The sequence below is a fragment of the Rhincodon typus genome, chromosome 31 (genome assembly GCF_021869965.1).
Source record: "Rhincodon typus isolate 14 chromosome 31, sRhiTyp1.1, whole genome shotgun sequence".
In the NCBI taxonomy this organism is placed as follows: domain Eukaryota; kingdom Metazoa; phylum Chordata; class Chondrichthyes; order Orectolobiformes; family Rhincodontidae; genus Rhincodon; species Rhincodon typus.
Genome location: NC_063362.1, coordinates 19,329,904 through 19,356,355, shown reverse-complemented (window position 1 = coordinate 19,356,355; position 26,452 = coordinate 19,329,904). Strand labels below are relative to the sequence as shown.

At 39.3% G+C, this 26,452-nt stretch overlaps 1 protein-coding gene across 3 annotated transcripts in view; it reads left to right on the top strand.

Annotated features, from left to right (window-relative positions):
* ints11 (integrator complex subunit 11) overlaps positions 1 to 26,452 on the top strand; it is a 34,636-nt gene that overhangs the window by 2,641 nt on the left and 5,543 nt on the right. For all 3 annotated transcript variants that reach the window (XM_020527515.2, XM_048615187.1, XM_048615186.1), the window contains exons 4-16: positions 3,295 to 3,368; positions 3,863 to 4,091; positions 4,408 to 4,506; positions 6,896 to 6,930; positions 9,736 to 9,874; positions 12,621 to 12,685; positions 15,013 to 15,202; positions 16,740 to 16,823; positions 16,932 to 17,021; positions 18,652 to 18,814; positions 20,848 to 20,955; positions 23,594 to 23,655; positions 23,741 to 23,883. In XM_020527515.2, the coding sequence (XP_020383104.2) occupies positions 3,295 to 3,368; positions 3,863 to 4,091; positions 4,408 to 4,506; positions 6,896 to 6,930; positions 9,736 to 9,874; positions 12,621 to 12,685; positions 15,013 to 15,202; positions 16,740 to 16,823; positions 16,932 to 17,021; positions 18,652 to 18,814; positions 20,848 to 20,955; positions 23,594 to 23,655; positions 23,741 to 23,883 (1,481 nt within the window). The remainder of the gene's footprint in view (positions 1 to 3,294; positions 3,369 to 3,862; positions 4,092 to 4,407; positions 4,507 to 6,895; positions 6,931 to 9,735; positions 9,875 to 12,620; positions 12,686 to 15,012; positions 15,203 to 16,739; positions 16,824 to 16,931; positions 17,022 to 18,651; positions 18,815 to 20,847; positions 20,956 to 23,593; positions 23,656 to 23,740; positions 23,884 to 26,452) is intronic.

Sequence of the window (26,452 nt, the reverse complement as noted above, 5' to 3'; positions counted from 1 at the left end):
AAGGGGGTTCTGAAATAAATAGGGAGAGAGGGGGAGGCGGATAGAAGGTAGGTGGAGAGGAGACAGACAGGTCAAAGAGGCGGGGATGGAGCCAGTAAAGGTGAGTGTAGGTGGGGAGGTAGGGCGGAGATAGGTCAGTCCAGGGAGGACGGACAGGTCAAGGAGGCGGGATGAGGTTTGTCGGTAGGAGATGGGGGTGCGGCTTGAGGTGGGAGGAGGGGATAGGTGGGAGGAAGGACAGGTTAGGGAGGCGGGGACGAGTTGGGCTGGTTTTGGGATGCGGTAGGGGGAGGGGAGATTTTGAAGCTTGTGAAGTCCACATTGATACCATTGGGTTGCAGGTTTCCCAAGCGGAATATGAGTTGCTGTTCCTGCAACCTTCGGGTAGCATCATTGTGGCACCGCAGGAGGCCCAGGATGGACATGTTGTCTGAGGAATGGGAGGGGGAGTTGAAATGGTTCGCGACTGGGAGGTGCAGTTGTTTAGTGTGAACCGAGCGTAGGTGTTCTGCAAAGCGGTCCCCAAGCCTCCGCTTGGTTTCCCTGATGTAGAGGAGGCCACAACGCGAAAAGCAGATGCTGTATACCACATTAGCAGATGTGGAAAGTCCTCTTGGGGCCTGGGTTGGGGGTGAGGGGGGAGGTGTAGGGGCAGATGTAGCACTTCCTGCGGTTGCAGGGAAAAGTGCCAGGTGCGGTGGGGCTGGAGGGGAGCGTGGAGCGGACAAGGGAGTCACGGAGAGAGTGGTCCATCCAGAAAGCAGATAAGGGTGGAGAGGGAAAAATGTCTTTGGTGGTGGGGTCGGATTGCAGATGGCGGAAGTGTCGGAGGATGATGCGTTGGATCCAGAGGTTGGTGGGGTGGTACGTGAGGACGAGGGGGATTCTGTTTTGGTTCTTATTGTGGGGAGGGGGTGTGAGGGATGAGGAAATGCGGGAGACACGGTCGAGGACGTTCTCGACGACTGAGGGGGGAAGTTGCGGTCCTTGAAAAACGAGGACATCTGAGATGTACAGGAGTGGAATGCCTCATCCTGGGAGCAGATGCGGCAGAGGCGAAGGAATTGGGAATAGGGGATGGCATTTTTGCAGGAAGGTGGGTGGGAGGAGGTGTATTCTAGGTAGCTGTGGGAGTCGGTGGGCTTGAAATGGACATCGGTTTCTAGGTGGTTGCTGGAGATGGAGACAGAGAGGTCCAGGAAGGAGAGAGAGGTATTAGAGATGGTCCAGGTGAACTTAAGGTTGGGGTGGAAGGTGTTGGTGAAGTGGATGAACTGTTCGAGCTCCTCGTGGGAGTTAGTTGTACAATCTCTCAAACCACCTTCATCATTCAATAAGATTGTGGCTGATCTTCTCCTTGAACTCAGCTCTCCTGTGCTGTTGCCATATCCACCTAGTCCCTGGGAGTTCAAACATCTAGTAACCTGGGAACTCCCCTCATATTTAACATCCACACCCCAAAAAAACTCATAAAGGATTGCTGTGACTTGACTTCTTCCCCCAGCATTAATTTAGATTTAGGCTTTTAAACAGGATAAAATCAGACAGATCTAGTTCTGCCATAATAGGCTCCCCAACCAAGACCAGATATCCTAGTTTAGACTGAGTATAGCAAATGGCAATGAAACAATAGTGGAGTATTTGTCACAGTAGTTAGCACTGTAACTGCAAGTGAAAAGTACAATTTCAAGATTAGCACTAAATTGAGCACATTACTTACCAACTGTACTTGTTAAGTTGTGAATTAACTGAGTCATAGCTGCATCACAAGCAAAGTCAGAAATTCAGAATTTGAATAAGGGAACTGGTGGCTACAATAAACATGTCCTTTCCTTGTCGCAGATTCTTACAAATGTGCACAACCCTCAGTGGTTTTTCTTTTGTCCTTTCTCAATCATCTTTTCTTGCTAGAACCCAGTTGTTGGATGCCATCTGGTGGGCTAACTGTAGGATGATTTCATGAGTTTATGCTTCTAAAGGCATGCCTCGTGCATTCTAACCATTAGCTGAAGTTCAGGTACATGTGAGTTTGTTTTTAAGTAAATGGCTGGAAAAAGATGCACAGATCACCTGGATTTTCAATAATAGTTCTACTGAGAAAGGTTCCTTAGCTGAGAGCTCTTAAGTTAGAACACACACCAATCATAGGTGGTACCAATTGTTAAACATAATGCTGCTCTGGCTGAGAACAGTAAGCTGCACAGAATGCAGTCTGGATCTTGCTCAGTTTCTCATTGACTTGACTTAAACAGCAAAAGCATTGGGGCAGTTTACTTTTCAGATACAATTCTGGCTGAGGTTTATAGTTCAAATTTCTGTCAAGATTATTTGATACCAGGAAAAACATTCTTGCTTGGCAGTCAGTTTGTGGAAAATAAAATGTCGAAAAATATTGCCTCCTTGAGAATTTAATTTCAAAAAGGTTTCTTTAAAAGAAATAAAATTTCAAATTGCAATATTGTTTTCATGATGCTTGTGAAATCCTGTGAGGTCTCCATTCATAGCGCATTTGCACACTTTCTTTTTGAAATGATCTTTCCATTTTAGCTTTCTCGTTCCTTCTAAGGTACAGGTTCACAGTCATTGTCACCTTGTCTGAATGTCCAGCCTGAAAATGCAAGTTTAGAATGTTCGCCATTAGAGAGTGTCTTAGCCAGTCAGATTCTTCACTTGACATTTCCATATTTGCACCTCCAGCATGATTCATTGGATATGGATGATGAGCAAGTATCTTAGTCAAAGATAATTAAAACTAAGTTTTGTTCTCCAGGTCTTGGAATAGTGACTCAGACTAGGGGTTGAAGCAGAATTTTCTTGGTCTCTTTGGCTCTGTATAGTTGTTTGTGATTCATTGTTTCTTAGAGGAGAATCTTCTCCAGTATCTATTCTGAAATTTTCACAATGGAAGACTGACAGAATTTATTGACTGCTGTTATCATTTAGAAAATGAGCAAATAGGTCATGGGAAGTGTCTTTATCCTGAAAGTTATTGGCAAATGGACTGCTTTTCTCCCCACAAGCTGGGAGATACCCATTGTATCTTTTAACAGAAACTTGGGTGAACCTTTGAAGCAGTGGAAGATAGAGGATAGTGAGAAGATGAAGCCAGTGAAATTATTTTAAGTGGCAACATTGACCTGATAGGCCAAATGGCCTCCTTTCTGGCTGTAAACTTACTGATTGTGCAGCTACAGGAGCTTCAGAACAACAGACTGGGAGATGACACAAAACCTTTCTGGTTTCTGCAGCTCTGTCCAGTCACATATGATTTATTGCTGCTCCTTGTTATTCCAGAGACGCTTTCCTGATTTCTCTTATATCACTCAAAATGGAAGACTGACTGAATTTCTTGACTGTGTCATCATAAGGTAAATATTACTTCCGTAGTCTGTAACTTGTGGCACCTTTTTCACCTTGGAGGAGGTAGAGAGGAGACTTGGCTTCTGGCTGTAGTTTGTTTTGGATTTTGTTTGCTGCTGGATTTGTTGGGTGTTTTCAACATTTCTGTAGTGTTGCAGTAATCAGTGGTATTTTGTTGTCACAAATAAATTTTAGTCAAAAAGCTTTAAAATTAGTTTTGCTGTTATTTTCAAAATATTAAGGATTATTTTAACATACTGCATAGTTCTTCAGTTCCATACAGAATCATTTTTCCTCTCATTATCTGTAAAAAGTATGGTCCATTTAGACTATGTATATAGAATGAAGAGACTAGTTGACTCCAAGTGTGGCTTGGGTGAAACTCTCAGCTTCAATCTCTCAAAAGCAGGATTTTGACTAAATTAATCTTGAATTTTTCAACGTGTCTGAAAAAAATGCTGTTATTGTCCTCTTTAACTGTACAGTGTTTTGTTCTTGCTAGTCATTTCCATCTCGATCACTGTGGTGCCCTTCCTTATATGAGTGAGATGATTGGTTATGATGGTCCCATATACATGACCCATCCAACAAAAGCCATTTGTCCGATCCTTTTAGAAGATTACCGGAAGATTACAGTCGATAAAAAAGGAGAGACAAACTTCTTTACTTCTCAGATGATAAAAGACTGCATGAAGAAAGTTGTAGCTGTTCATCTGCACCAAACTGTACAGGTAAACAATGCCCTGTTTACAATCCTTTGCTTAAAAAGTAAAAGATATTGACTAGAAGAACAGATACACAGGGTATGTAGATAATGCACCAATGTGGCAAAGTTCTCCAGGCTCGTAATATCTAAGATTTGTTTTAGTATTAGTCATAAAGAGGGTTTCTTTTTAACTCCGCTGTCCCTAATTCCAGAATGGACTGATCCACTGACCTTCCATTCGGTAATGCCTGTCAGCATACCCTGTTCTCATGCTGCAACCAGGGTTGCTAGAATCATTTGGATTAGAAGATACTAATTTGTACTTTGGAATGATCTTCTAGGTTGACGATGAGCTTGAAATTAAAGCATATTATGCTGGACATGTGCTTGGTGCAGCCATGGTTCTAATCCGAGTGGGCTCTGAATCAGTGGTATATACCGTGAGTATAAATAAACCTCAGCCACCAGGCCACTCGTTTATAATCACAAAGTGTGCTTCTACATGATTTATTCCAATAGAAATTTGATTTTATGGAAGGGTTGTGCTATCTTGGCTACAAATTGTCATGTAGGTGCTATAATGTCTCTCATTGCATTGATCCCATAGAGTAGCTGCTTTTGTCCTGTTAATTTTAATTACTTTCACCATTGCTGAAGCTGTTGACCATTCTACTAGCAGTAAGTGGCCTGCAGTACTGTTCATGTATGATCTCATGCTGTAAAAACTACAAAACTATTGAATCGTGGTGGGAGAGGCATCACAACCTGGTACAATGGTATCCTCACCCAACATTCACATACTCGCCCTTTCTAATAAGAGTCACTGCTTGGTATTCAGTGATGGAACATTATCTGGATATTCCTGTCCACCACCACCTCTTATTTGTTCATAGGATTTCAGTGTTGCTGCTAGTCCAGCATTCCTTACCTCAATTGCCGTTGGAAAAATGGTGATGAGCTTCTACCTTGATCTATTTCAGTCTGTGCGATGCCTAAAGTGCTGGTAGGGAGGGAATTCCAGGACTTTGTTCCAGTGTCATTGAAGAAACGGCATTGTAGTTCCATGTCAGGATGGTGTAAGGCTTGGAGGAGTAAAGGACTAGAAGTAGTGGAGCCAAATTTTTTTCAGTTTTGCACTTATTGACAAGCATATAGCATCTAACTCAACCACTTCACAGTTCCAATATGTCTTTTGAAACCTTGATTAATATCCACCTCCTGCATAAAGTTAAACACAATTAATATGCAATTAACAAGTAGAAGAGAATGGAGCTTCAGGAAGTGAATTGCTTGCCACAGAATCCTGAGCCTCTGACCTGCTTTTGTACTCCTAGTATTCATATGATTGGTCCAGTCAAGTTTCTGGTCAATGACAACCCCAATGACAATGACAATGACAATGACAACAACGTTGATGATGCAAAATTCAGCAATTGTAATGCAGTTGAATATCGAGGAAAGATAGTTAGACAGTGTAATATTGGAGATGGTCATTGCTTGGCACTTGACATGAGTATTATTTGCCACTTATCAGCCCAGAAATGAATGTTGTCTGGAGATTTTGCTGCATGTGGACATAAATCGCTTCAATATGTGGGAAGTAGGAATTGAAAATGAAACTGAAGACTGTACAATCATTAGCAAACATCCTCACGTGTGACATGATGAAACAGCTGAATTCTCTAACCCAGACGTTATTTGTAGTGTTACAAAGTTGGATAGAGTATTCATGAATTGGAAGGCAGGAAGTTGGAATTTGTTGGTAAAAATGATCATGGGGAACAGAGTGCCGTGGTCCCTTTAAGGGCTTGTGCTTTGTCTGTGCTTAGAAGTTTATAAATGCAGGTGCACAGAGAGTGATTGAATGAAAACATTTTGTATAGAACAGCCCAGCAGCATTTTTATTACGACAACAAGTTTGAATTTGGCCAATTAATTTAAACCAAGCACTTAGATACAGAAAGCCAACCGAATTTAAATCTGGTGGTGTTGACAACCTGAAACCAATCATATAATAAGAATTTAATTATGCCATTATATAAGGCGAGGGCATTTGGAAAATTGGAGACAGCCATCCGCCACCTGCCAGAGTTAGCACCATTCAGCTGTCAAAGAAAGCCTGTCTAATTAATCAACGGTACCATGGTATTTTAGCTCAAAGTCCTCATTGAAGAAATTATAGAGAGAAAACATCCCTGACAGCAGAATTAACGGAAGAAAGGCGTTTGCGAAGAGAGCGGAGAAGACAAAATATTCCAGAAGACAGTCTGTGCAAACTTGGAGAATTTAAGAGAACAATGAATTATAACTTATTAATTGGGTTTATTAAGTGGGACTTGTATTTATTTGAACAGTATTCCAGTAGGATTTAGACCAGTTAGGAAGTAGTTAGTAGTATAAGGGGGAATTGTTGGTTTGTTAGTGATACTGTTAATTTGTTCATTGTTAGGTTAAATAAATAAATTGTTTTTTGTTACTTGTAAAGTGGAGATCAGAGATTTTATTTCTTTTAACCACCCTTTTAATAGATTACAAGGGGAAAGTAGGCTTCTGTCAGTATTTTGAGGGGAACCCCTACTCCCATCATAACAGATTAGGGCTTGTGTTTTAGTTTGATTATCAGAGGGGTTTGGCTATTCCCCCTCCATAACGGTAGTGATCTATTGGAGCTGGTCTGAACACAGACTGGATCATTAATTTATTTAAATTAGATAGGACACTGAGGCAAAACTCACCAATAAATATAGATATCTACTTGAGTGTTTTTATAAGTTGATATTTATTTCTTTCCCTGCTCTGATGCATCTATTTTGGTTTAAAATTTTGCAGGGTGATTACAACATGACACCAGATCGACATTTGGGGTGAGTTTGTCCATTGTATTTTATTCATATTGTTCTGCAAAGCATATTTACTTCAATTACAATTTGCCAGCGAACTGTTCAGAGTATTACAAAATTACCACTTCTCCTCCATGCTCACTAATGGATATGGCACTGGGCTACAAATCTGTCAGGCATCTTTAGGCTCCATTTAGTTTCATCCAGACTCTGTGCTCTAGATCCAATCTCCTGAAACACCATTTGGTGCATGTGAGTTTGTTTTCTCCATGGATATCTTTAGATGCTGACTCCCTTTGTCTTTAATTTCCGCTCAGATTACTGAGCATTGGCAGCAATGAAAACAGTTAAAATCTCCAACCGTGGCAATTTTTAAAGCACTTTAAGATTTTTTTTCATCCAGTTTGTACTGTGTACATTACACATTTGCATTTTGGATATCAGAATGACTACCATTGAAAATTGGAAAGTTTTGGCACTTGCATTATTTTTAAGTTATGATGTTCCTAATGTACATTTGTGGTGGTTTAATTACTTAAAACTTTGTCATTATTCTTGTGTGAACATTAAATAATGAAAATGTTTAGGAAGTGCAGGCTTTTATTTGGTTTCTGTTCGTTTAGGAAATGTGGATATAGACCTCAGATTATGCTGTTGAAGTAGTTCTGGACAAGTGTTTAATATTCATTATACTTTTTATTTTATTGAAAATGATTGTGATACAACAAAGTGTGTCACTAGCATGTTTTTTTTGTAAGGATACATAGACCTACATTCAGTATATGGTCTTATGCCCTGTTTACTTTGCTGCCATTGATAACAGGTACAGATTTGACACTATTGTTGGTTCCATTGAGTTGATGCTGCTCCTGCTGGAGGACCTCGAGAGATTTTGCTTGTCTCCTTAACCAGAACCACCAACATAAAATATGAACACGGGCTTTTGGCCTAGCAAGTCTTTCTTCCCGGTCACAGATTCTGAGAACTCAGCCACCTTGTAAGAGCAGTTCTACGATTTTAGACTTTCTCCGGTCTCTGGCTAGTAATCACTTTTCAGATGATTTGTGCCTGGGATTGCACATCCATAGTTGCCAGAGGTTTTATATGATACTCTGTTCCACGTAAAGGGAATGATTTTTGTTCAAAACGGTTCTAAATTATACAGGGAGCGTGAGAGTTCGGCAGTTCACTTACATAATGGATTTTGTTACTTCGCAGTCTGAGGTTTGTGGTCATATGCTGCCCCCAAAGATTATTTGTCTTCAAGCCGTTTACTACCACTTGAAGTGCACCGTTGCTTTTGACTTGAAAACGAGATTAATTAACTGGAGTTCAACTGCATGTAACTAACTCACGCCATTATTTGATTTTAACCATCCTCTTTCACAAACCTGTAAATGGGATGAGGGAAATGGGGGAAGAATTTGCAATCCTCAAGATGGCGTACCATCTTGTGTGATTCTCATAAATATCAGATTGATCAGTTTTAGCTTGTTGTTTTCAGAATGATGGTACATTCTAAGCTTGAATATCCTCTCCCCACAAACATCAGGAAGTCCTGTCAGTGAGAATGGCATGCTGATTTCCAACTGAAAATATATATTCTCACAATATAAATGGATGTCCAAATCACTTTCTGAGGTCTTCCAGATTACTTGAAAAGAGGCAGAATGAATTTTAAGTTTATATTTAATATGTTTGTTAATATCTCTCAGCAACAGCTAAAGTGAGAATGCGTTTTCCTCATCCTAGTTCTGAGTTCCATTTTCATTAGAACTTTTCATTGAATCCCAAAGGCTTCGATAAATTGCTTGTGTTTTTCATTCTGTTACGGGATTCTGCTTGCAAGTAAAACATGTCCTATTTAAATGATTCCTTAGGGGCCGAAAAATAGAAATTATTTAAGACACAAACAGGTTGTTGGAAAAGAGGAATATTAAGCCATAAGACATCGGAACAGGAGTAGGCCATTTGGCCCATCAAGTCTGTGCAATCATTCAGATCAGCCATGCTGATCTCAATGATAGCCCTGAACTCCACTTTCCTGCCATATCTCCATAAGCCTCTATTCTTTTCTTTTACTGATTAAAAATCTATCTATCTCAGCATTGAATATACTTAACAACCCGGCCTTAACAGCTCTCTGCAATAAAGAATTCCATAGATTCACTACCCTCTGAGAGTGAAAGAAATTCTCTTTATCCCTGGCCTAAATGGATGACCCCTTACACTGAGATTAAGCCCTCTGGTTCTGGACTCTCTCCACATCCACCCTGTCAAACCCCGTACAAATCTTGTGTTTCAATAGCGTCTCCTATCATTTTTCTAATCTCCAATGAGTGCAGGCTCAACCTTCTCTACCTCTCCTCATAAGGAAGTCCCTCCATAATCTGAATCAACTTAGTGAACCTTCTCCGGACTGTATGTAATGTCAGTATGTCTTTCCTTAGATAACGGGACCAAAACTGTTCACGCTATTCCAAGTGTGGTCTGACTAGTGCTTTGAATAGCTTTGAATAGCTTTAACAAGACTTCCCTATTTTTATTTTCCATTCTCTTTGATGTGAAGGTTAGCATGAAGACTGTTACGGGAGGTGGAATTGCAGGGCAGTGGGGAATGAATGGGAAAATGGGCTGAATGGATAACTCTTCTAAAGAGCCAATACAGATTTGAACAGCCAACTAGCCGCCTCCTATATTGCACGATTCTGTGATAGAATGTGACACATATAGAGAAAAATAGCAGTCCAGAATTGACACGTCTTTTTGAAATGCAGTGATTTAAAGAACTAAAGTAATTTGTCAAACTCTGACTTAATTTTATTTCAGAGCTGCTTGGATTGACAAGTGTCGTCCTGACTTATTTATCTCAGAATCTACATATGCTACTACAATCCGAGACTCAAAGCGATGCCGAGAAAGAGACTTCCTGAAGAAAGTGCATGATGCAATAGAAAGGGGTGGAAAGGTATGACTATAAATGCTGCACTCTGCAATAGGTGTTAAGTAAATCTATTTTCCGAATATTCCACACATTGTTCTTTCAGAATTTTTTTCAACGTTTATGTAAGTGTGGTTGTTGGCTCATCTGATTAAAGCTAAACCAAGTACATGAGCCTGGCCTGCACTGAAGTAACTGATCCTAACCTTAGTGCTGTACCTCGCCTCTGAGGCCTGGACTCAAGTGGCCTCTACTGAAGCCGTAAGCCAATATTGAAAGAAGATAGTGTCACTTTCTCTGGGGTATCCTTAGCAATTTCATAAACAGCAGACAAATCAGGGGGAAACCAGTGTCTACAGACTCAGATTTGATGTCAGGACAGACAAAAAGGGGTTAATGAGTAAAGAAAAGAAAAAGATAAAAATTCCATGTTTAACGTCTATCAGTCAAGCTCAGTGGATTCGCAGTTTGGTTATCAAGATTATTCTGATAAAGCAGGGATAGCACACAGGGTGGGAGAGGGTGTGCAAATGTGGTTCCTTCCCCATTTTAAGGTTGTACATTTTGCCCTCATTTTTAGCATACACATCTATTATAATTGCTTGTGCCCATGTTCAAAATGGGTACTGCCTATTCAAGCTTCTCATATGATGAGTGCAGCCTCCTGAACTGGTGCTGTAAGTTCCATTGTAAATGTTGCATTCTTTGTTGACAGGAAGTGCAGCAGATGTAAAGTTTTTAATATACCAACAGTAGTTGTTTGGGTTGGAAAAATAATATGTTACTCAAGGGTCTGAATGTGAGGGGACAATTGGAAAAGACAGAAAAAGGGAAAAGAGACAGTGGAAGAAGAGTTTGAGAGATTAGGGATAAGGTGAGGTGGACGAGGATGAGGAAAATGAGCGCTCCAATGAATGCTAGTTAGCCTATGTGCTAATAGGAGAGAATACTACCATTGAGCCAAGATGATTCGTAGAAGGGCTTCAGATTCTTTAATCTCCCTTTTGACTTGTTTTTTATATATTTATATGATATAGAAATCTTAATAATTCAAGTTATTAGCACATGGTTACAGTATGTTGAAAAAGAAAATGTTTAATTGGTTTAATGTTCATAGGACACAATATTATATTCTGATTAATTTGGCCAATTGTCCATGACTGTTACAGTCAGCATCCCTGATTTTATAATTTGCTTTTAGACTGGTATAGTTCAGACTAGAAGGTTTATTTACAAGCTAATTAAGTTGGTGATCTGCACCTTGATGCAGGATGAAGTGGCATTTCAGCTGCACTAGCTATGGTCAATCTTTCCATCCTCCTAGACTCAGACCCATTTCAACTTAGACTGCTGCTAGTGAAGCAAAGAACCCTCCAGCACCTCCAGATTCTCCCAGCTTTTAGCCCAAGGCTGAAACTAAAGGCATTCATCCACTTTGGAACAAGTCAACAAACCCCAAAACAAATGTGTGGATATAGAACCTGCACGCTGTCTGAGAGCAGGAACAACACCATGTACAGGCTTCACATGGAACTGGCAAAATACCCAACCGTACCACTGGTTGCAAATGAGTAATAATATTTCACATTGAATAATAAAATAATATGGCAAAACCAGTGAAAGAAGTAGTGTGTTGTTCTAGACGGCAGAGATTGGAAAGTTATTCAGTAGATTTCTTCCTATTATCGAGTGTGTTATTAAAACTATTTGATTTAAAGAAAAAGAAGTAACTGCAGATGCTAGTAATCAGAAACAAAAACAAATTGCTGGAAAAACTTAGTAGATCTGGCAGCATCTGTGAAGAGAAATCAGAGTTAATGTTTCGGCTTCAGTGACCCTTCTTCAGAACAGGTTTAAGGAATTGTTTTGCTTACTGCTGCTGATTTAAAATTTAAGTGAAACTCTGAAGGAACCATGCAAGTTGAATTACTTTTTGATGTTAAGCTCCTAACTTTCTCTGCAGTTTCCAGCATTCTCTCTTTTTATTTCTTCTCTGGGGAGGAAAGGGCCTGACCTCTTTACAGTTGCAATGGTGATTATGGCATTTATCTTATGTCTCTTATTTTTCAGTCTGCCTCCGACACAGGTTATGTTAAGCCATCCTCCGATGAATGACCATTGATAGATTTCTCGCTCTCCCCTTGGTGTTGTCTGATACATTTGTAAAATTTATCATGGTTCCTTGTGATATTCTTTAATTTTCTCCATTCCTCCCCTTTATGTGCTGGCTCATCCTGAATGGAGCTGATCACCACCTCAACCATGATCTAAATGATTCTGGAGCAGGTGGTGGGCCTGAATGGCCTATTCCCTGTTCCTGTGTTCCACACATGCTCAACAGTCTCCAAATCAATGTATGAGTCTGGCAGCGAGTATCGGTGCTTGCTATTGTATTGAGGAGAGACCTCATGGCATATTCTTCCCAGCTCCGACATACATAAACATATAATTGTTTACCTGTGGGAGTCAGTGAGTCAGACATCAACTCCAGCCTCTCCTCCATCCACCCCCACTCCTCCTCGACAGGGCCTGATGGAGCTAAAAGCACTAGGCTGGTGAAATCTTGACGTGGACAAATGAGTGAAATAGGAATCCAATGTCTGTCTGACCTAGTCTTATATCCATATTATCTCCACAGAGTAGACGTCCAGGGAAACTCAATGGATGAAACATGAATGAATGTAGTGCTATTTTTTAAAAACAGTTGTTTGGTGCTTTTAACTAGTGTACAATATTGTGTTAAATGTATTTATACAAGCCTTGTTTTTAATAGGTGCTGATTCCTGTCTTTGCCCTGGGACGAGCCCAGGAGCTTTGCATCCTTCTGGAAACGTTCTGGTAATTTTTCTCAGCTTTCAAATAAATAGCATAGCCAAAGATGGTGGAGATTATTTTTCATGATGGTTGAAAGAGAGTGGGTGCAAACTAGTTACATTTTCTGCTCAACTTTTAGTTCTGACATCCAACTCCAAGTTAGCTCTGTCTGCTCAGCTTTCTGCCTTGGCCTTTCGATCAACACAATCTCCAAAAGAAAATCACTCAGTTCACCTTAGTGCTTAAATAATTAAAGCCAATCAGATGTTAGAAATAACCCAATTACTGCAGTGTTCATTTTACTGTTAAAGATACTGTTTTGAATTAAATATTTTAGCCATGTGTGGCATAAAGTACTGTTTTATATATTTTCCTTTCAGCTACACCTGTATTGGCCTCCCTCTGCTGTGTTCACTCAGTAATAAATGTTATTAAACTTTTAATGTTTCTTTGGTGATATTGCTCCTAGCCACAACCTCACCCTTGACACCCAGCTTTACCCCTCTGCCACTTCACTCAGTGCCTCTGTTGTCAGACTGCTTTTCCAACATGCAAGCCTGGATTTGCTCCAGTTCAACATTTTGAAGTTCAAAGCCATTGTCTTCAGCCACCAATTGTTCCATTGCTCCTCCCTGACCATTGTTTTAGGCTGATCCTGACTGTTTCCAAACTCAGTGTCCTTTTTAACCCCAAGCTGAATTTCCAACTCCAGTCCACCCAAGCGTAAAGATCAATCCCCCTCACCAGGAAGACACTGGCATAGTGGTGATTTCAATGCTTTGGAGACTTGGGTTCGAATCACCATGGCAGCGGTCGAATTAAAATTTGGTTAATAAAATATCAGTAATGGTGACCTTGAAACTATCAGCAATATAAAATCTCATCGGGTTCATAATACCCTTTAGGAAAATGTACCTGCCACCCTCACCTGATCTGACCTATGTGTGACTCCAGACCCACAGCAATGTGGTTGACATTGGTCTTGAACTGAATGACTTGCTTAGCCAATGAGGGATGGTCGACAAATGCTCATGAAAGAATAAAATTCCATCACATGCCTCTATTCCTTTACTCAGCTCATCTGCATCCAAATCCTCCTCCTGTCACATTGTCGTGTTTTCAGAATGCTTTCCTGGTTGGGCTTCTACCTTCTCAATTTAAGCTTATCCAAAGCTCACCTACCTTATCTCTGCAACCTTCTGCAACTCTTCAACACATACAAATTTACTGTTTATCTGTATCTGGCCCCCAACCTTTGCCCCTTATAAATTTTCAAGTGCATAATTTTCTGAAAGTGAGAGATGAAGTGAAGATATAATTACAAAAGATATAATTACAAAAGATATCTAGTAGCAGTTTGGAAAATAAGAACAACATTAGAACTCTAATGTGCTTCCTAGACCTCTATTGAATGAGCCATGATAGATCTCATGCCCATGCCGTCCATGTGGTCACATTTTTGACACTGTTTTCCCCTTTTCCTGGCCCCTGCGTACACAGAAGATCCAGATGTACTAAAAGTTTTCAATTCAGAGACTCCAAGTCTCTTGTTCCCTCCCAGTTCTCTCTCAAACCAATCGTAAGTATCTCTAGCTCCTGTATCCTTATGATTCCTCCAGACTAGCAGTTCCTTATCGTTGGCATGGGTTTTTATTTACATATTTTTCTCTAATATCGCACTGGGTTATGTGACATATTGAACAATAGTTGGCATAACATTTTGTCATTAAAATGCCATGGGCCAGTTTTGCTGTTAAAATAACGGTGAAGGTAATCCCCTTCTCATTGCATCTATGTGAATGGTATAGCAACTTTAAGAGCGGCAAGTGCACAGTTAAAAAATGAATGACAAGAAGTTATAGTCCAAGATGCGTCACTAGTTGGCTTTGTAAAACAGCAGTTCCTTGTCTGCCTCACTATCAGATGTCATAATTGCCATGCAGGTGCTGAATGTGCGTAGTAGATACAAAAGCCAGTTTCACATATTCAGAGCTAGTAATTAGTAGTCTAAGTACCCTTTCAACAGTGTAGTAGTTATTGTTAATTGCAGTCAGTCAGCATCTCTGGTACTGAAAGTTAACAAATTGTAAATGTGATTTCTAATTTGTTAATGTTTGTACTTATTCAAGCAGTTTAAAAAAGTTATTTTTTTAACATCTTTTCCATTTTGTCTTTTCTCTCTCTGTATTTGATCTTTCTTTCCATCTGTTGATTATCTTTCACAATTAATTTGGCATTGAATTTACCTGTTTTAATTTGCTCTGCTTTTCAGTCATCCAGTTAAATCCTTAGTGATATTATAGTAACTAAGAAAGGCAGTTTCTATATTTGCTTGTCATGTCTACTTGCAGGGAGAGAATGAACTTGAAAGCACCCATTTACTTTTCAACTGGATTGACGGAGAAAGCTAATCATTATTATAAATTATTCATTACATGGACTAATCAAAAAATTCGGAAGACATTTGTGCAGAGGAACATGTTTGAGTTCAAACATATCAAAGCGTTTGATAGGACGTATGCTGACAACCCTGGACCAATGGTATATTACTGATTTTTTTTCTTGGTTTGTGGTATCAACCCGTTTCAAATAATTTGTTTGTGCACAGAACTTGATTGTTCAAAATGTTTTATTTTCCTTTGTTTGAATTGCAATTATGAGCATTTTACCTTGGACTAGATTCATATTTTGAACAATGAAAGCCTACGTAAGTCTATTGTCATTGTTGTATTGTTATAGTTGACATTTCCTAAGGTGTTACTAGGGTTAGTTGCAAACAGAAACTAGATAAATTGGGGTTCATTACACCAAAACAGGGAAGGGGGAGGGAGGAGTTGATACAGCTGCTCAACATAATATATTTTGATTAGATTAAATGGAAAATAATATTAATGTACTGATTTGCTACCAATGGTATTTAGCTTGTATTTGGAAAACCTTCAAGTAACTCAAAGAATCAAGGAAATATTCAGAGAAATCATTTCATGCAAAGAGTTGTTGAGAGATTGAGTACCTGATCAGAAACTGAGAGAAGCAGAATTCATCACTACTGTAAAAGGGGTATCAATAAATATTTGGAGATGGAAAATTAAAAAGTATATGGTGTATGGTTAAGAGAATGTTACAAGGTATCTGGGCCATTCTGATAAAATGGATCAAGTAGATTGTGATGAATTTGATGATTCACTAGTTCAGTCTAGCTAGTTTTGCTCGGCTGATTTACCTGAAAGCTAAACCAAACCACGCACGTTTTTTAAAATATTTCTTTCTCAAGCCACTTTTGAGTCTTTTACACCAAATGTGCAGTTGCATAAGTGCTGACAGCACATCACCGAGGACTGTTTATATGTGAATATTGGCAAACTATTCAACCATAAAGAGCACGCTGTTGAATCTATGGCATAGTTTTCCAGCAGCGGTTACTGAATAGTAGTTAGACGCAGAAACATTGGTTGCAGTTGTAGTTTTGCTGTCTATCTTGGTGGTACTGGGCCCAATTGTAGTAGCCCAGCTATAACCTTAATGAGAATAACTAACTGGTCAAGCCTGAGACTCAGCCTTCCCACATGGCTGAATAGTCTACGATGTTGGTGGCAGATTATGTTGTACTTGGAAACTCTCAAACGTACAGTAAATAAGATTCTGATAAAACTGTTCTGGGTGTTAAATTATTTCTAAAATCCTACTTGGAACTTTGAGGCAAAAATACCCAATTCCGAATACCGAAGTAGAATTTCAAAATTTCAACCCTGTCTCATTTTCAGTACTTGCTCTATACCGTAACCAAAATCAAAATTAAAATGAGCTCAAGTTTGGTCTTCAGGTTTCAGCGTTGTTGTTGATCACTTGCGTTTATGAATAGCTCTCATAGTTGGTTGAATTATCTGTATGAAAAGTGTTTATCCGTACTTGAATATTCAACTTATACTTGAACTGTCTTTAGCATTTTAATTTATTCTTTCATTTAATTATTCTCAAAGTTGTGCTTTATTAAAAAATTGACTATGTAATTAAAATGTGAAAGATTTGTGCAGTAATATTTGAAGATGGCAGTCATACTAAAGGTTGATTTTTCTAGGTTGTCTTTGCCACACCAGGCATGCTTCATGCTGGGCAGTCACTCCAGATTTTCAGGAAATGGGCAGGCAATGATAAAAATATGGTAAGGCAGCTGGTCTACTGACACCAAGTTTTCAATGTTTATCTTTTGTCATCTATAAATTCAAAACTATAAGGCATCTGGCTCTAAACTGTTAATTTGCTGTCCCAGGTTATCATGCCAGGGTATTGTGTCCAAGGAACTGTAGGACATAAAATCCTAAGTGGCCAGCGGAAACTTGAAATGGAAGGAAGGCAAACTGTAAGCATTTCTTTATAATGTAAATAAATGGGGGGTTGGTGGGGGTTAAACATTCAGGTTTGTACAGTCCAGAAAAGACCATTGTAGCCCCAAAAATAAGACTTTTATTGATATGGTACTAAATCAGATTGCATCACATGAGGTTAGTCGCTCTGCAATGTGGTGACTGTTGAAAGCAAGTTACCACGAAATGGGAGTAAAATGAATGACCAATTCATCTGAGTTGTTTGGCAGTATAACTTGAGGAACTAATTTATTACACATCTGGTGAATTCCTAAAGTTTTTCCAAAAGTCTTATGGATTTTTAACATCCTCCTGATTTGGAGGAAGGAAGGAGCTTGCATATCTTATTTGTAAGATGGTAGTGCAGCAATAGTTAATACCCCTGTATTCTCCTCTCCAGTATCTTTCATTATTTCAATATGTAAACCCACTGACCTTGATGACATTCTACTCTTTATTTAGAGTTCAAACTTGCAATAAAATCTCCCTCAACTCTTTTTTTTTCTGTTGAGCATTCCAACTTCATTTTCCATTCTTTTATCTTAGATCACTAATCTCTGAATTTAGTAGCCCTTCTCTGTATTCTCTTTTAAAATCAGGATCTTCTGATTTTAATCGATGACCAAAATTGTACGTGTTTCACCCAAGCTATCCACTCAGACCCCCATATGCTCTTCTGGATTGTGCAGTCTTCTCCCATTCACAATGCAGTTCCATTGTTTCTTCCCTCTCTCCACTAGCATTTGTCCACATCTGCCAACTGTTACTCTGAGCTTTAATTTACCCAGATTTCCTGTAATTGGTTTGCTTAATCCATGTTATTTGTAGCTCTTCCTTCCCCTCTGCTAAATTTCATATCATTAACAAACCTAAACAGCCTTGTTTCTGTCCCGACCCTGAATTATGTATCTAAACTGTGTAAAACAAGCCTCATCACAGACTCCTCAGTCGCCCACTGATCTCCTCCCTCTATCTTTCTGTAGCTCCATCCCCTTTGTTTCCTGTGACTCAGCTAATTTGTGACATACTGCAGGAGATCCTTCAGGGCACCAACTGTTTCACAAACTTAACTGTTTCACAAACTTAACTGTTTACTCTGGATATATTTGTAAAAGTCTTCCACATATTAATGGTATCTTGTATTTCTTGTTGTTTTAATCTTATTCTTCATTTCACTTTTTCTGATCAACTTCTCAGCCTATTTTCATATCTATCTTGGTCCCTGATCAATCTAGATGTATACATGTGGAAGGTTATCTTCATTCTTTTCTGTTAGTAAATCAGCATTATCATTTGAGTCAGTTGTCTACTTCTAAGTTGTAAATATATATTGTGGCATATCCAATGCTTTGTGTTGAAACGAGGTGAGAAGGCCTTCTTTTAATTTCACATCATCAGTCAAATTGATCCAGTCTCCTCTTGAGCAATTTCTTAACTGTTAGACACTGTAAATTGCAATGCTTGTCACAAAATAGTATCTAAAAAAATAATAACTTTTGTCATGCATTAAAACAAAATTTGAAATTTACATTTTGTTTCTTTATTCAAGATCATTTTATTTTCATTTGTTAAAAAGAAACTTGATAACACCGCTCATTAGTTCTATTATTAATGTATCATTCCCAGCTAGAAGTGAAGATGCAGGTGGAATACATGTCATTCAGTGCACATGCTGATGCCAAAGGCATCATGCAGCTTATCCGTCAAGTAGAACCACAAAATGTGCTGCTGGTCCATGGAGAGGCTAAGAAAATGGGATTCCTTAAAGAGAAAATTGAACAGGAGTTCAGTAAGTCTTACTGATACTTGGGCACTATTATTATCTGCTACAGGGCAAATGCAGACTATTAAGATATTTCAGTACTCAGATCTAATCTTTTTATATGTAGAAAATGTTGAGGATTGTATAGAGTAAGAATAAGGCAGATCGCTTTGCAAATCAGCATACTCTACCAATTTGCTAACAGTAGATGCTTCATCTTTTTTTATTCCATTTGCTATTTTCTCACATTCTTTTATAAATACTTTACTCAAAAATGCCTTAATTAGTTCTGCTTTTGTGGCTAGACATATCACATTCTCACAACCCTGTGCACAAGGAAATTGCTTCTGAATTTCCTGCCATTTGACTTTGTTCAAATTTTCAGATATTGGATTTTAAAATTTAGATTCCAATGCACCATGTAATGTTTTTCCCTCTTCTGTATTCTGTTATTCCATTCTATGTAATAAATACTTAAGTTGGATAACCCCTTAACCTCTCAAAGAAATCGACTTTTGATGTAGCTAAATCCCATCATCCCAAGTATCATCATGGTGGGTTGTTGCTGTTTAACTCCAGAAATACTCTGCCCTCCTTAAAGTGGGGCAGGCCACATCCTATGGAAAATAAAAGCAGGCGTTGGCCACTACTTCAAACACTGCTTTAAATACTGCTTTATTTTTATTTTTTATAAGTCTTGTGATGAATTCCTTTCTTCGCCTACATCTCCTCTGTGCTTCATTTAAACAGCAATCCCATCTTTCTTTCTTGTGTCCGAAATGTACTACCTCACAGGATTGTCTGCGACAGTCATTAACTGAACTATCCTCTTTTTAAACTTTACTGTAGTGCCCAGTTTAACATCATTTGGAAGGTTGTACAGATTTTGATCATTTAATATAAAGTATACAGCTGAGGTCCTAGCAGCAATTCTGCAGAGCGCCAAACCAAAAAATATTGCTTTAATATGTTTGCCTTGTAGCTTCTAATCACTTTTCTGTACAAACTATGAAGTTGCCTACATTTTAACACAGTGATCCCTTATGGAGAAACATATTAAGATAAACTCTGGCTAAAGTATGTTATATTTATTGGACTTTGACCAACCTGATTTTATGATTTATCACATTGCTCTTTGCATGCCTAGAACCTGAATTTGAATTCTGTCCAGTCAGCTTGAATAGAGGTGTCCTGTCTGCCAGTTCTGGCAATCCCAAATAAAATTACTCTAGGTAGCATCAACCTCGGTGCTTACGTGTACAAACCCTAGAGCAGCCCACATTCTAGGATAGAATGAGACTAACTTCTTTCTGGTGCAGTGGGAGTATTGTTGTCAGGCTTGATAGAGTGAGTTATAGAATATAAAAGCAAAGAAGTGTTTAAAGCAGTGTTTAAATAGTGGCCAAAGCCTACTACTCTTTTTTTTTTCCATCTGCATGTTGCCTGTTCCACCTTAAGAAAAACAAAGTACTTTTGGAGTTAAAACAGCAATAATCTGCATTTGTCTTGCCTTTCCTAGCTCAGTGATATGAAAAAAAATCCAAAGCTGAAGCATTTTTATGATCTTGAACACTGATATCTCTAACTTCAATCAGCACAAAAGAAGTATCCCCAAAAACTCATGCTTAAGAAACCTTTCTTTCCTATATATGTAATTTTAATCATGTCATTGCCTGGCTGTAATGAGCTGAAACCCTTCCTATCTCTTAGACTTCCAATCAATGAAAATTTATATATTTTGCTTTTCCTTTGTTACCATTTGGTAACAAATAGCTCATAAATATAATCTAACGTTGCTGTCACCAAACATGCCCCTCAAATGAGCTGATTCCTCACTTCCTAGTCAGAAATGTTCCTGCTCATTACACCTGTCTGGTTTCTAATTACCTGATCTATCCTTTCAACCTATGTATCTAGATGTCATTTCATCACGATCATAACATTTTGAGTGTAATTTCAATCTTCTTATAAATTATATTTTGCTCGCATAATACTATATATGTTTTTAGTTAAAAGTGGTAGAAAAAGGACTTTTAAATCTTATCTTTTTTTTTGTCCAGGTATTAATTGCTACATGCCAGCCAATGGAGAAACAGCATCAATAGTCACTAATCCCAATATTCCAGTGGATATTTCTCTTGGTTTGCTCAAGGGGGATTCAAGTCTTGGTAATTGAATTGTTCTTAACCTTAAGGTTTAGGAAACAGCCTACTTAAGTTTTAAAAACCTGAAGCTCCCTGTTTAAGTAAAAGTATAATTGAATCATGGCTCATTTGTTTAATGTATTGCCTGGCATGGAACTGAGGCATGAAAGCAAGATTGCCCAGGTCTGTTTGTACAGGTGGAACACACGAAACTCCAAAGTAAAAGTTATATGGGCAACCAGTTTAGCTCACTTCCTCGTGTTGCTAACAGGAAAAATGCATGTGCTTGGATATCGGTGAAGGCAAGGCTGGAGTTTGAAATGATGCTCACATTTGTCAAATGGCTTGCAAACACTGATTATCTGTACTCACCTGCAAATGAAGCATCATAATTTCAGTGTTGGTCATGCTCTCTGTCAGCATGAATCCCTAATACTGCACAGAAAAATAATTAAACTAAAGTAGGAAGGATGTGTATTTATGTTGTAGCTTTCACAGCATATTTTGCAGCCTGTGAAAGTACTTATAAAGTTTAATAATTATTCTAATGTAGAAAATACAGTAGCCAGTATTCCCTTGCAACATCCCACAAGTAGTAAAGTGACAATGATCAGAAGATCAGATTATTGATAATTGAAGCATTTTGGTCATGTTAGCAGGAGTGTTCACCTGATCTTCTTCCAGTAGTGCCATGGGACTTTCTTATGTTCACTGAGAAAGGTCTTGGTTTAATGTCAAACTCAAGCTCGCCCCTTTGCCGGTCCCTAGTACTGCATTGAAGTGGTAGCCTAAATTTTATATTTAGGCCTGTGGTGTGCAACTCAAATACCCAATCTTCTGACTCAGAGGTGAGAGTGACACTTCTGATCGAAGACTGATACAACTAAAAGCAGTAAATCTGATGTGAACATTTGGAAGTTTTTTTCCAGTAAATGTACAGAAAGGAGAAGAAGCTTATAATGTTTTAAATGACATCTGGACGCCAAAGTGCTTTCCAGTCAATGAAGTGTAGTCACTGTTGTAATGTAGGAAATGGGCAATCAACATACGAGAGCAAAATCCTGCAAACGGCAATGACGAGATAATCTGTTTCTTGTGATGTTGATGGAAGCGTACATATTAGCTAGGACACTAGGGAGAACTCCTCCATTTCACATTAAGCAGATTGATAAATTTGCTGTCTTTAGAAGAGTTAAAAGCGGCTGTTATTTTCAAACCATGGACAGGTTTCTTGTGGTGACGCTGATAGCTTTTTAATAAGGAGGGGGACATCATCCAAGATAGTTCACAATGTTTATCTTAGACTGTCCCTGTAAGGTCCAAGGTCTAATTGTTATTGAGTCAGTTAGTGGCTAAAGTTTGCCTTTTTTTAACAAGTGGTAAGTTGTGATTTTTGACATTCCATGCTAAGTGTGATGGATGCATCATGAATAAAATACCTGAGATCTCCTGTGACGTTACTGGATGATTGGAGTTTATAACAATAGAGATGATAGTAAAACTATGACACAAAAACTAATTCTGTAAGAATGCAGGATATTAAGATTAGTGGACGGGTAAGCTAATTTTCTTGCATTGTTCTTTCATACCTGAGGCTAGGATTCTTAAAAGGGGCAATGGGATTGATGTCTGCAGTGGACCTAAGAGACCTATCTTCGGATGCCATGCTTCACAATGTCACCAAACATTACTTTCTGACTATTACAGTCTTTGTTAATGGCTGATATTTTGGTGGTGTTCTGAGATCTCAGACCTGTTTTGCTTCTTAAGCTGTTGGTTTATCTCCTGTTTTGTAACTTTGGCTGTGCTGCCCTCAGTTTTACCAGTCATTACCAGATTTTCTCATTTCTCTCTCCTGCATATGTGGCCGAGGAGTTGTAATTATTTTTGATAACCATTGTAAAAGTTCTTCGGCTGCTCTCTTCAAAACTTCCTCATTGGTCATGTGTGTTATCCAACTAATCTCATCATGCTTTTCTTAAGCCACATCTCTGTTGCGTTTAATTCCCATTGTCTGCCGTATGTTCCAACATTGCCCTGTTATAATAACACTGACCAGATGTAGCATTTCAGAAACCTCATTCTGCTCTTCGTAGAGGTGCTTACTTTTTTTATGAAGAGGTCTGACATTTTGGTGAAAGTTTGTTTTGTTAATGTTACATGCTCCCTGATGTCTTGATAACTTTCATGAAGTGGAATAGCTTAGCTATTTTTAACCAAATTTCTAGTGAATGAAAGCCCTTACCACAAAACTTCCCCTTATCTGCATCAGTTGAGATCATGTGTTGTTTCAGTCTGGCTGACCACAACAATGTGTGATGTATGTATGTGCGTGTGCGTGTATGTCAGTAGTAGACAGTGTTACAGGAGGCAACGTTTTCCACTTGTATTCAGCGAATAGGCAGGTAGCAACCCCAGGACACGGGGATTTGAGTCTGCAGTGGTGACTGAAGCTGAAAACCTAAAGAAGAAGTAAATTATTTACGTTGCATCAAAGTAACGTACTGTACAGTGCCTGCAGAGGTTTGAAACTGATCAAAATTTCAATTTATTAGATGATTTATATGAAAATAACAAAACCAGGTTTTCATGAAATGCAGGTAAACAGAGTCATTGATACTTATGTTTTATGATCTCTGATTTTTCTCCCTCTGTTCAATAGGTCCAGTACCTGATTCAAAGAAACCAAAACTAATGCATGGCACGCTGATTATAAAGGATAATGTGAGTAATGCATGTTTAAATTTAGGGATTAGTTGAAAGAGGAAAAACGCTGAAAGTCACTTGCTACTGTTGCTTTTACGTTTAGAGCCTTCGCCTAGTTTCACCTGAACAGGCTGTGAAAGAATTGGGTCTCAGTGAACATCACCTTCGTTACACATGCAAAGTTCAGATACAGGACCACCACTCCGAACAAGACACCTTAAACCGAATATACAACCACCTGAAAAAGTGAGTACATTGCCTTACATAGGCCAACCGAGATAATACCTAGCTTTATTTAGTTTTATTGCAACCATAGCAAAATGCAGGTGTGAAGTTAGATGTATGAAGCAAGAAAAAGATGTTGTCTGGAGCAGTAGTTGAAAAGGATATGCAGTGGCAAATAATAAACTAAGAAATGGCTAAACAAGGAAGTGTTAACCTTAAAAAAAAGGTTTGGGACTAATTACTGTTCATTTCAAATGACTGCTGCACTGTAGGAGTTAGTTTTTGTATTTTTACTCCATGGCTGGTACAGTTTTGGATCTGCTATGATACCTTCTTGGGTTTGATAGTGTTGGAAGCTCCCACACTTGGATCTTATGTCCCTTATGCGCTGGAGTTGAATCGCAATCAGCTAGTATCTACATATATCACAACATAAATCAGAGGACATTGCATTACTTGTCAAATGGATTGGATATTGTGGAGTAACCTAGACCCTGAACATCGTGGGCCATGCCTAGAAGGGAGCAGCAGCAAAGAGATTCGCAATGTTGAGAATATAATGTTCTATTTTCCAACTGATTGATTGTTGAATGGCAAGACAAAATTTTCACTAGTGAGCGCGAGAGGCCTATTTGCATTATTACCTAATCTCACCGCGTTTTTATTTGGTTTCCCATTCTCCCACCAGCCAAATAGAAATTAGATGGTGACAACTCAAAGTCATAGCAATAACCTGGTGACTTCAGCTTGCTACTAGGCCTTCCAGATCTCCATCTTGGACACTCAGGACCAACACCTTCAGGTGCTACTCTATGGACAGTAACTGCACACACTCGGTATCCAACACATAATAGCCTTTTCGTGGCACATCTTTGATATACTTTGTGTGGTTCTGTACTGCAGTGCTTCAGTTTAGAACACACCAGCACTTTACATTGGAATACTGCTACAAGGATACTTTGCACTCAGGGACAGGCATCAAACTCATGGATTCAACCAGGTTGTGTCTCAGCGCTGCTTGCTCACTCTCTCAGCACTCACTCACTGTGCCTACTTCAATGCTCACTGCATCCCTGCCTTGCCCCCTCAGCCAGAGCTTAAAGGCTCACAGTATTTCTGTCTTGCTTTGCCTTTCAGTGTAGACACAAAGCACGACACTTGTTATGATTGTCAGCTAAGGGAGTGGAGCTGTGTCAATCTCTCATCTACAGCACATAACAGTAGCCTAGCTGGCAAACACTTTGCATGTGTCAAAGTCAAAGGGGAATAGTCCTCAGTCATGTCAAGGGGGAGCAGTCATCAGTCAGGCTGTTGCGGAACATTAAGTCACAACATTGTCTGAACTCAGTCTGGGGCCTTCAACAAGGTTAGTTGACTGTTTGGGGTGGACACAGTTAGTGGGTGCAATTCACCACAACAAGCGGAGTGGTCCATGATAGGTTCTGCAGATCCAATTCAAACAGTTACGGGATTTGTGACAAGTCAGACGGAGCTACGCACAGATCCATCAGGGACCTGGCAAGTCATCAGTCAAACTGTTTATCCAAGTTTTTCAGTCCTGCTGAATGTAGGTCAATAGAGGCATATCAGAGGATACCATTGTGTTAGGGAAGTTGGTTAAATCAATGCTGAGAATTGGAGACAGCAACATTGGATGCAGAAGGATCAAAAATGGTGAAGGGGAAAATTTGACATATGGGGAGGAAGACGACAGTGCCTGGGAGGAGATACTGCAGGAGCAGGAATTATCAGTCATCACCAGTGTGGCCTTGATGTGGGGGACTGGGCAGCATGATGGTGTGCATGACTAAGCTGTAGGGCTGGGGCTCCGGGATTAATGATGAGAGCTGCAGATGTAATTCTAGGTGATGTGTGGAAGTGTATGGATGATCAGTACTAATGGGCTTGAAGGAAGTGTAGTTCATTTGTGGGGCTAGTGGGCAGGCTTGATTAACTAGGGAGAACCTGAGACACCCTCTGCTTAGCGCAACCCACATTGCCTTCCATATTTAATTGACTCAAACACGCACTGAAAACGAAAAATAGCTACAACCAAACCTGGAGTGGGGGATATCGGTGTTTGTTTTCCTGTCTGAGTACACTGGCTGTACTTGTGTGCAGCATCAGGCCCTTCAAGAAACAATTGCATTAATTGGGTGCTTTCACAGTCCAGGTAAAAATTATGTGTTCATAGCATTGCGCACGTGAAACGTACAACTGTTTTGGGCAGATGCTAGTTGCAAACAATTGGTTGTTGCAGATTGAAGGTAGTCATCTCTGATGCAGAAATAATCAGAGTGACGGTGACCTTACAAGTGACAGTTGCTGGCCGCAGCACAAAGACACTAAGAATTCAGAGACTGCGCAGGAGCATGGAAATGATTTCCTCTGTCCTTGAACTTGAAGTGTTCAGCAATATGGTGTTATGTGTGATTTCTTGAGTGATGTAGGGTTGGGAGGGCAAGATCTCTACTCGCCCAACGTTTATAATTTCCTGCTGTAACTTTGCAATGTGACTGACACCACAATTTATCAGAATAAGGTGCAAAGTCAAAGTTCCATGTGGAGACATTCCATGACCCTGCTTGTT